This window comes from Bombus vancouverensis, chromosome 2 (assembly GCF_051014615.1).
Source record: "Bombus vancouverensis nearcticus chromosome 2, iyBomVanc1_principal, whole genome shotgun sequence".
NCBI lineage: Eukaryota > Metazoa > Arthropoda > Insecta > Hymenoptera > Apidae > Bombus > Bombus vancouverensis.
The window spans coordinates 1287184-1299533 of NC_134912.1; the positions used below are offsets into that span (position 1 = coordinate 1287184).

The window sequence follows — 12350 nt, forward strand, 5'->3', positions numbered from 1 at the left end:
TATACCACATCAGTCACCCCTATTATCCCAAAAGAAATAAGGGGATAGATCTGTTCGTGGTGTCGATTATTATAATCGTAACGGGAATTTACAACTCCCGTTCACGCGCTTCCTCGCTATCGCTTCTCTTCGCGACTGGTCGAAAATACAGGGGATTTTATTGATATGCGTTCAAATCTTTTATTCTAGAGATCTGTTGCTTTGACGAACTTGATTGAGATAAGAGAGGAATTACCAATATCGTGTAACTCCAAGGGAATTCCTGTTCCGATTGGAAAATGTCTTGTTAGAAAGATATGTTCATTCGTGACTTTTCATTTCTTTTAATGCGCATAAAACTCACCACTTTCCATTTGCTCGTGTATTAATTAATCGACACATGACGTAAAATATTTGACAATTGTATCGGCTAGATACGGTATTTATAACAAACATTCATCATTATATTTTCAGCTTTACCGATTTTTCCCCGAAACAGTAACGTATTATTATCACTGAAACACGAAGCTTGTTTGTGCATTACTAATGCGCTCAATATTTGATATTGAATGAAATGAAATATTTTGGATAAGACCTTCATAAACCAATATTAATAATTGATGCCTTTTTTTACAAAAAAGATTGTTTCTTCGAGCTTTAAAGATTTCTGTTAGTAAAATGAATATCAGCAGCGTAATAAATGAATAAAATTAACTGATACAAGGTAATATTATATCTTTTCAGACAGGTATGTTATCGGTTGTCGTGCCACCGGACTTTATTCCCGAAGAAACATCTAGCGACGTCATGGTACGCGAAGGAGGGCAGGTAAATTGATGGCTAATTAGTCTTTCTCATTAAATTTAGTCGAGAAATACGATAGGCATACATTTAACTCGCACTTAAGCGTGATAGTAATTGTTACGTCCCGTGGCCTTCTACATAAAATTGCTCCTCGGGCAAGATGGCCGCCAGATGTCTAAATATCTTTATTGCATATCCTCAATAATCCTAAGGACCCAACATAAATTTTAAGATGTTTTACCGTTAAGATCCTTAAGACCACCCAAGTATGTTTTAAGTTGAGGCAGTCCTTAGGGTTATTGTTAATTCCGGGAAAGTACAGGAAATCTGGTTTTTCTGACGTACGATGTCTCCCGCGAGCGACCTTCTTTCGGCGACGGCTAGCACCCTTCTTTATTCATCAACTTTTTTTCTCAGCCAATTAGCACCAATGGCCGTTGCCCTCACTTTGCTAACGAAAATTGTCATCAACGAATCCGCTTATCCTGTATCCTTAGAGACACCCATCACTAGTTTTCCTACGCGGTATCATCGTCACCGTATTTCACTTGCGTTGCGTTTTTTGATCAGTCACTATCTTTACTTATATTGCGTACTCCGTTCAGTCAGATCTTAATTTATTGGCTATCAGTCGACGTCTTAATTGTTATCTCTAAAATTTATATTCTACAAGAAACAGTTGTTGGAATAAGAGGTGTATTGTTAACGTGTTAACTCAATGTTATAATCAATTAACCACCCCTATTATTTTAATCGAAACAGGGTATCGACTGATTTCAGTGCGTCGATTGTCAACTCGTAACGGGGAAAGCTCATCCCGGAAATGAACGAAATTCTAAGCTGATTCTATTTTCAGATATGCTACGAAACTTCGAATCAATCGAATTTCACCGATTGTGAATCATGTACATGGCCCACCTTCGAAACATCGACTAAATTGAACATTTACTATTGTCTAATGATAAATTGGTTGCAATTTGGTCAGCGGAGTTTGATATTCTTAAACTGATAGAGAGAACTTTATCTCGTTCCGTTCAACGACGAAATTTTGTTCAAAGCCACCTTCTTTCTCCCTTTCTCCCTTAAACATAGTGTAAGCTGATTCTTCAAATTCGAAAGAGACATTCGCACGTGAAATTCCCGTGAAAATGAGTAACGGCAAATAACGAATAAGGAATAATAAATAAAAAATAGCGGTCATAAATTTGGTGTAAGAGGTTGAGAAACACCTCGTGGATATCGATCAATTTCAAGTTAATTTAATTTATTTAATTCTCATCAAATAAGTCGTAAATTCATAAACGTCGTAAAGATATGTCAAATTAAATTCCAATCGTGATATTAGAAATGCAATGTTCCAATTTAATATATCGAAGCTCAGAGCTTTATCGGTGGTTCTTTGGTAATTATTGGTAAAAAATTTACGTAATATAATTTATGTCATGTTATTTAAGCATCACACAATTATAATATCGAGAAAATCATTCAATTTTAAAAATCGGAGCATTCTTTTATATTTAACAACATTTAGTTTACGTGTAATATCGTAAATGAGATTTCTGTAGCGTCTTACATGATGCTCTTGTATTTATTTTCAATCATATGAATAATATATATTAATATTTTGTCGTCTGTGTTATATATTTTATCATTCAAATATGTGTAATATTTTTAACGTCGTTAAACAGAATCCGTCTCCTACTTGGCATCATATTGATTGATTTCATGATTATTGAAACTGATCGTTTGCGATACATATCTTTGTTAGTATTGTTCGCTACGTACAGTAGGAAATTTATTGGTCTCTAAAATGGTGGGAAAATTTAATTTTATCGCATGACATATTTTTGCTGTAAAGTCTCGCAACACCAAAGCACTGTGCATTATAAATTCAAGCTACTTATAGTTTTCTTCAACACGGTCCATCTTGAATGATAAGCCTGAAATTTTATCGATAAAGAATTTAAAATACTTCAAAACGCCTTTTACCTAATAAAGTAAAACAATTATTAGATTGTGAAACGTAGCGATGAAATTTATCACTCGGTAATGAACAATGTTCCATATGAAACTATAAATTTCTCTGGTTATTGAGTTTCCAAAGAAACGATTTTCAACGATAATTAACAATTGCGCCATGTAATTTCATACAAAAGTTTCATAAATTTTCATTTCATAATAGCTGACGTCACGAAAATTTTGAAGTCAGCCGAGACGTTCTCCGTCGTCCGAAAATTTGTCATTTTAGAATTAGATTATCGCCTTTATGTTACCTAAGGCCCGACCATAAACCGAATCTTATTAGCTTGCAGGAACCTTTAATCCTGTAAGTATTTTCGGTTTATAACGGGTATTTAAAACAGTCCTTAGGTTTATTGCACGTTCTTACAAATTACGGGGAAAGCGGATGGATGTCTAACGGAAAAATCGGTTTTTCCCATGCACAAGGTCACCCCCGAGCCACGTCGGTAGGAGGTTCCCTCTTCCGATCTTTATTTATTAATATTGGCTATAACCAATGGGCATCGCGGATCGTTACCCTTGACTGTCCTAACGAAAAGTGTGAACAACGAATCCACGTCCTTAGTTCAAAAGACACACCCACTCCGAGCTTTCCTCCGTAATCACATAAGAACGAACTTCACTTATTCTTCATCGTTAGAATAGTCAATATGTCATTACCGGGTTACTATCCTTAAATCAATCACTTATTTAACTTGTACATACGCCTCAGTGTAACTCTTAAGTGTCGGAAACATAAATTTTATAACGCTGTTAATCGCAGCGTTATACCACCTCAACCACCCCTATTGTCTCAACGGAAATCAGGGGATGGACCTATTCATGGCGTCGATTATTATAATCGTAACAGGAATTTACGACTCCCGGTGACGTGTTTCTTCGCAATTGCGTCTCCTCGCGATTGGTCGAAACTACACTTTGTTTTCCCTTTAATTATAAATTTTCGAAATTTCTCTATATACACCATTTCAACATGAACAACATTTCAACAAATTCAGTTCAACAGTTCGCTCGAATAGTTTTCACGCACGAGCCTGCGACTTTAATTTTTTCAAACATTTATACGTGATACGGCCTTATCCCGCGGCCGGTAATAACGAAGTTTCTTTATAATTTTGGTTCCATGACATGTACAGGTGAAGCTAATGTGTCGTGCAAGAGGCGTGCCTCCACCTAGCATATCGTGGCGCAGAGAAGACGGAAAGAACATTATAATTCGAAAACCATTTGCAGGGAACGCCTTGAACCAGAAGTCTCATGGTGAGATTTAATATAGCTGACGTTTCAACCATTTCGTCGATATAACGTGGAGTATACAATTATATTTTCCTCTAACCTGATTCACTTCGTATTTTAGTTTCCTTAGTTCATCGAGAACCGTTACTTCGCGACGGACTCACCCGAAACTGCCTATAAGGGACGTGTAACTATCTAGAAATTGTTAAGTAACATTTTGTGCAACGTCTTACGGAATCGATAAAAGTCTCGATTGTACAGGTCACGTTAACGATTTACTCACGAAATTGGTTTATCTTTATATACATAAGCACGTTCGTAGACAATTTCGAGATATCCGCATCCTCGATTTATTACAAACGTTGTACCGCTAGTATTATTTCATTATATAGTGTCGTTTTATGACTTGTATTATTTCCATAATAGTATCATTGTACAGACTGAAACACATACCTGCAACTGAATATCTATTTTCTAAAATATTGGGCTGTTCGAAAAGTTCGTTCCAATTTTCGGTAGGTAGCATTAGAGCAAGTCTGAGTATATCAGAAGATTGAAAACAAATGGCATGTGCATATATTCTAAAAGGTGATATTTCAGGCATTTTTAAAAAAAAGTTTGGTTAAGATATATTAACTTTTGTTAGTTTTATAGACTCTTAAATATGAAAGGAAACAAAGTGCATTATAGGCATTTGATGCTTTTCTTTTACTGGAGAGGCAAAAATGCCACACAAGCAGCAAACAAAATATGCGCTGTTTATGATAACAGTGTTATAGCTGAAAGAGCTGTGCGGGAGTGGTTCGTTAAGTTTAAAGCTGGTGATTTCGACTTGGAATATCGGGTACGTCCGGGTAGGCCCTCCACCATTGATGAAAATCAGAACATAACACTGATCGAGAATAACCCACAACGCGTGAATTAGAAGAAATGTTAAAAGTATCGAAATCCATCATCCATTAGCATTTTGTGAAGTTTGACTATGTAAAATGTTTTGATATATAATTTCCCACGATTTAACGGAAAAGAATCTGATGATTCGCATTTCCATTTGTGATTCGCTCTATGAATGAAGAGACATCATTTTTTAAGCAAGTAATGACGGGGAATGAAAAATGGATTATTTACAATTACATTTTACATATTACGTATTACATTTGTATTACGAGCTTCCACCAAACAGCCAAATGATAAATTCGGAGAAGCATTGCTCGCAATTAGACGAATTAAAGATAGCAATTGAACAAAAACGTCCAGAATTAGCGAATCAAAAAGCTGTTCATTAGGACAATGCTCGGCCTCATGTGTCTTTGACTACTCGACAAAAGCTGTTAGATCTTGCTTGGGATGTGTACCCCACCCGTATTCACCAAACATTGCACCCTCAGATTTTCACTCATTTAGGTCATTACAAAATTCCCTTGATGGCTAAAACTTTAACCTTTTGGTCGATATTAAGAATCATATTGAAAAGATTTTTGTCGAGATACCCGAGAGATTTGGAGCAATGGGATACTTACGTTGTGTAAAAGATGGAGAAAGGTTGTGGAACAAAATGGCACTTATATAATTCAGATGTAGATCGAAATTTAAATGTGCTATGTTTGAATTTTCTTTAAAAATCAGGACGAACTTTCCGGACAACCCAGATATTTTTGCCTTTGTTTCCTTTATTCTATATTATATTCGTATGCATAATACAGGTTCTGACTGGTTTAAGTGTTCTAATTACTAATTGTAAAGCAATCAAGATCGTGACTCGCATTAACATTCAGACACCATGGTATTCCAGATGTTATTGCTGTATATGCATCTACTGCACGTTTGCGTCGAAACTAAACAAAAAAATGTAAAAAAAAAAGGAAAGGATTCTCTCGAAATAATCCAGTTTTTAATAATATCACCGGCCATGCATACAACTGTATTACGTTCTTGGGGCGTTGGCGTGGCGTGGCGTGTTGTGGCGTGGCGTCACAACATGCCCGTGAAACGATCAGTAGATAGCGTTCATAAAATTGCGGAATGTTTGATCGTGAAATAGCGCGTCGCATCGCGTAGCATCAGTCGGAGTTATATTCCTCATTGTCTCTTTATGTTCTACATCGATGATTCGACCTAAACGACGCATTTAGCATTCACTTCAGCATGGTGTTACTAATAGCAGGCGAATTATATCGAAGATGCTGTGGCAATGTATGCGAGTGCAACCCTCGCGACGCGACACGTGCTAAGTGCAGTGGCCCCTAACTGCGCGCAAACGGGATAACTTATTGTTAATCTACAATACCGATAATTATTGGGTATCGAGGGAGAAATGTTGCCAACCCAACTACGAGGTCTGCAACTTCATCCATTGTAAGATGTTATTTCAATTTCGTGTACGCGCCTATGAATAAACGGTAAGATAACGGGATGCTGATTTCGAACAAACTAATTATTTAGACTGCAGTGTTTATGCATTTGTAGGAAATTTAAACGTGAATTATTTGATATTTTTCTTGTTTTCATCTTGATTCGAACATAAAGTGTCATGTTATCGTAATATCAGAAATCACTAATCAATGTCAGTAGGATACATCTTTCACAAAAACGAACTTCAATTTTTTCACTATCTTTCACAAAATCTGTAGAATGTTTTATGATCTCTACCATATTTTAGATATAATTCTGTCGTAGAAGATGACAATTATTTCCACCTCAACTCTCCATCTCTGGCTACGAGAAATATCTGAGCAACATAAAATTTCAGATAGTTGAACATTAAAATATAATACATATTATGAAATCTGAATTATAAATGTCATACGCGATTAATTTATAAGAATATATAATATCGTCGTTCCAATAATAGTAATAATTATTCACTATTTTCTTTGCTTTTAATCATATTATAATATCGTTATCTAGAAAATTTCGAGGTTCCTTAAGTTATTTATTTTGTATTTCTATCTTTGACTAATCATTCACTTTCAATTTTGAATTTGTTCAAGAAATCGTGGTTTCCTGACAAATTGTGAATATTATACTTGTGTAATTACCGATGTTACACCACATAATATAGCTCATCGAAAGTTTAAGCGATGATTTATAATTTACAAACTCATTAATTAGCGATTTCCCATGAAATGGCTAGCAAGCAGTACGACGATTTTGCGGAACTTACCTTTTTAGTTGAATTTTTCTCTAAGAAAATTATATGTAACTTATTTAGTTTCCAACGTTTCTGTTAAAAAAAAAAAGAGAAAAAATATCGATATTAGTCGTCTTAACATACCGTAGAGTAGTAATGATATAATATTATTTAAGATTTGTAGATAAATTTTGATGTTATGAAGTTGACGTTATGAGTTACAGAAAACATATTATAAAATGGTTAACTCGAATTTTCGCTATAAAAAGACGTTTATTTGAGCGCAGAAACTGTATTACCGTAGCTAAATAGGGACTGCATCTTAAACGATATGGCGCAACATTGTTTCCTTAATTGATCCTTACGGACAACAACTTAGGCAGAGAAGAGAAACGACAGCCTCGAGTACCTTCGTCAATTTTAATAATGAAAATTTCTGCTTAACGACTGCAGATTTTAATAGTATTACTAACAGAGATTTCTATTCATCTCCAGGTAGAATCCTGTGACTGTTAATGAAACTGGAGGAACGTACGATGCACGTTTGCTGTATGCAAACGATCCTACTATTTTCTGTTCTTATATAATTAAATGGGGAATTACGAGTTCTGTGAACCGATACCTTAAATATATCTCGAAATTTTAAGAAAATCGATATTTTCACAAGTTTGTGGCAAAACACATTAAAGATAGCGTGTTTTAATGCAATATTATCACTAGCACAGAGAAGGAACAGGTGTAACAAATTGTATAAAAACGCTTACATTAGGTATGTTGGCTAGTTTTTCCTGCCAATCTAAATATATTTTGGCATGATTAAAAAATTCCCGAATATAGTGTTTGTTTTATATTATCTTGAAATTATTTCAACTATCGTATATTCAATCATATCTCAAATTTTAATATCAGACTATAAGAAACACATTGATAAATTTCTAATTATCATAGCAATTTATTCTAAAACTACAAATGACTGTGTTCAAAACTAATTAACAAACCGAAACCGTAAGAACGATATTAGGTTTGAATGCATTGTTAGGAATATATTTAAAGAAATTTTGTATGCTTTTTGAAATTTCTTGTTTACGTTAAAATTAGCTCAATTCATAAGTTTCTTTATTGCTTCACTTGTGTTAAAAAGAATATAAAAATTCAAGCTAAAGTTCGTTCAAAAACTTAACATAACGATTCAATTGTTCCTGCCACTGTAAATTATAAATTATTAAACAATATACTTATACATGCTTAGTTATATAAAATTTCTTTTAGTTGCATAGAATTAAACGTAAATTCCCATATATTGAATAAGATAGATATTAAATACATATTAATAAAACACCAAATAATAATAATGAAAGAAATGATTCACAAGGTATCGTATATCCTTTATTGTTATGTATTGTGAAATACATTTTGCGTAACTTAATGTTTTTAAATTCTCTGTTGCATTTTACATTTTCTGCAAATATGTATTGTAACCTATTTTTTGTTCAAACACATTTGTAGAATTAACTAACTTTGTTAAAAGTAAGAACACGTCTTTTACGAAAAATGAAGAAAATATTTATTTTGTTTTTGTACATGTATATGTACATATAACTTATTTAGTTGTACATATACAGTAGAAAATTTCGTAATATCGCATTAACAAGATCTTTATCGGTATTTATCTGGTTTAGTAACTTCAGTGAACGAGTACCACGGCGAAGAGCTAAGACTGATGAAGATTTCGAGGAACGAAATGGGAGTTTATCTGTGCATCGCTATCAACGGTGTGCCACCGGCGGTCAGCAAACGTATTTCTATCAACGTCCATTGTGAGTAATAGTGACTATCCTGGCCGATAATAATTTACCAATCTCTAACAAAACGAGCAAAGAAAAACATACTAGCATTCTACCTCTACAAATCCTATTTGGAATTCTGTTTCACAGTCTCGCCGGTAATTCATGTGCCTAATCAACTGGTAGGTGCTCCTCTGGGTACAGATGTAGTCTTGGAATGTTTTGTCGAGGCTTCGCCCAAGTCAATTAATTATTGGGTCAAGGATAACGGTAATATCTTTCTGCTGGCTATATAGTATTGTAGTTTGATGCGACTTTGCAAAAATCTTCTCACGTAGTATAATTTCATTTATATAGCGTGCGCGCAGCTCGTTGTTTCTTTTTTCCGCTCTCTATCGTTTTGCATCGCTTTTCTAAGACACCCTTTCTGTTTACTTTCTACATTTTTAACTACAAACGTATAATAACCTTATTTTGTTCCTTTTTATTTCAAACAAGAAAAAGGAATCATTCCTTGAAAAATTCAGTGTAAATAATTTCTAATACGATAATTCTTCTACTAATATACAATATGTAGGTTATTCGTGCAACATTTGAGTACGTTACATTCATTTTATTGCTGAAAAGAAGAACAGGGATGCAGACCTAATTGGCTATTTTTAATAGACTCGACATGGTCATAAATATAAGCACGCATATTGCTATAAAATGCCAAAAGCGTTACATTGTCACATATACGTATGTACAAATAAAACAATATAGCAACGCATGGCGGTAAACGATAAAGGGCAATATCTTGCTTGCCCATATGCTGTTGTCACGTAAAATAACAAAATAAAAAAGGAATTTGAGGTGAAAAATAAAAAAAGAAAACTTTATTTTTTTCTAACATCAATACACTTTACAATCTACTTCCGAACTCTAGGCGTGACTTTCTAAGACTGACTCTCATGATTTTACTTTCGATCGGATCCGATTACTTTCTTTTGTCATCCCTCAACATCCCCACCGTCCATGTATTTGCTAGGCGTTCGCGATCGTTGCCACGTGCTCTTTCTTCTAGAACCTTCGGTGGAAGGACCGTTGGGATGTTGATGGTTCATTAGGCACTTCAGCGATATACATTGTCGCCGAGTGCCGCCACATCTTTATCTCTATCATCAGTCCGTCGGATTTGAAGTGTGCCGGTCGTGACACTGTCGCACGAGTCTTCTTTCCAACAATGACGATAGACATTCTCTTTCTATAGATATACCATTTTTTAAATAAAATCGACTTACTCGCCATATTATTTGATTATTTTAGTAGTTTTATCAAATCGAGTTAGTATCATTCAGAACAATACATATAAAACATTTTTTAAATAAAATTGATTTACTCGCCATATTATTTGATTATTTTAATAGTTTCGTCAAATCGAGTTAGTATCATTTAGAACAATATTAAAATATTTCATAGCGCAACGATAATATCTACACGATAAATTATATTATACTTTATATGTACTTAAATTGGATAAAATCATTCATCGGTCGCCACAAAGTAATTATGGTAAAGTAAAACCAGATTAAATATTTAACGAAGTCTCGTAACGTGCAACTACATTCATTACTCATCGACGAATGTGAACGCTACGTACATATGTACGTATATACATTGTATCTAACATTTACTAAATTATGTGAAACACTAGCCGAACACCCCGCAGAACGCAGTGTTCTATATCGATCGGTTTACATACCTGATTTATTTCAAATAGGTAGACAACTTCTAAGAAGCTAAAAGATGCTGTATGTCAGAAATAAGAGATAGAATCAAAAAGATATTCGCACTTCAAAATTACTTCTCGAAAAAAAAGGATAGCTTTGTTAATTGAAGAAATTAACTCGCACGATTAAAACGAATTGGCCACGTTTTATGTGTTTCTTCTAAGGCGTGCCCGCGTAAGAACAGAGAAACGCATCTCTCTTTCCTTATAAGGTTTAACATTTCCGTGTAGAAGTTAGCAAAAAGGTATAGACAAATGCATGAATGAATTACACTCGTTCGTTCGCAAATATATTCTCCGAGCAGTTCATAACACTGTATGGACGACATGCTTTCGCTTCAGCACAATTCTTGCGGAGCAGTTCGTTCCAATGCATTCGTATGTAATTTTCAGCTTGTACGAAAAATCCAGTGGCCCTTTTTCTTTATCTTGCTTATGCATATATACATCTATATAAATATACATAGATGCGTATGTGCGCGCGTGCGTGTTCATATACAAGAACATTTCAACCGTAATATGGAGTCTCAGGGCGCGTTTAAAGAAGTGAATTTTTGCATACTTTCATACGTTGTTCCGTGTTCTTTCCGTTCGTTTGCAATATTCGCAGGTGATGTCATATACTGTATATCTATATATCGATACTACATACAGAAATACGCATCTTATACTCATGCATAGAATATGTGCCACTTACGATCACGGTTCCTTCTGTAGTGAAAATTATTTTCAAATTTATTAACGCTAGTAATAACTTTCTACTTTTCAAATGTGTATTAATCCAGTAGTTATCATTATTGTTCTTAAATTACAAATTTTTAAAACTCTCTTCGGACGTTCGCAATAATTTTCAAGAGAAAAAATTTTTCAGCTCAAGTGTCATGTCATTGACAAATAACAAAGTAAAACAACAATTTCATCAAGTTCGGTATAAGTTTTTGTAGCGAATTAAAACGTACACAGAACTTACTGTTGAGAATTCGTATCGTTTGCCATTGATATTCGCCGATATTGATATTCTCCCCGTAAGAATCATGAGAATTATTTCATTCTTATCTTATTGTTAAATAGGTTATAGGTTAGATTAAGAGGTTTATTTATCACATTGTATATGCATAAGTTGTAATGAATGAAAATATGCGACCTACAGATTGCATCGCATGCAATCCGTTAGCATGTCCCTGTTAACATTTCTACGATATGATTACGATCTGTGATTACTATGACTAAAATACTTTCTACGGAATAAAATTATAATTAAATACAATATAAAAATTGTTTCTATAGCGATGATAATATCAAGCCAACAACATGACGTGCAGACAATTGAAAAATCAAGGTTCGAGGTCCGGATGGTGTTAACAATTCGCAATTTACAAAAAGACAACGTGGGTACTTACAAGTGTGTGGCAAAAAGTTCTCTTGGTGACGTTGAGAGCAGTATTCGATTGTATGGTAAGTATGATTTAGAATTACATATCTATCTCCAATCAATTTTGTAAATAGTTATAGTTTCGTATACACGTATTAAAATTTATATTTTAATTATATCATATTATTCTTTTATCGCCATTTTTTAGATGTCGTTCTCTGCTCTTCTTTATGCTTGCTTTTACTTACCTTTTTC

At 34.1% G+C, this 12350-nt stretch overlaps 1 protein-coding gene across 1 annotated transcript in view; it reads left to right on the forward strand.

The window, feature by feature from the left end:
- LOC117163978 (lachesin-like) overlaps positions 1-12350 on the forward strand; it is a 67239-nt gene that overhangs the window by 52890 nt on the left and 1999 nt on the right. Inside the window, exons 4-8 of the mRNA XM_076627416.1 lie at positions 724-807; positions 3942-4065; positions 8851-8988; positions 9106-9225; positions 12011-12178. Coding sequence (XP_076483531.1) covers positions 724-807; positions 3942-4065; positions 8851-8988; positions 9106-9225; positions 12011-12178 — 634 coding nt within the window. The remainder of the gene's footprint in view (positions 1-723; positions 808-3941; positions 4066-8850; positions 8989-9105; positions 9226-12010; positions 12179-12350) is intronic.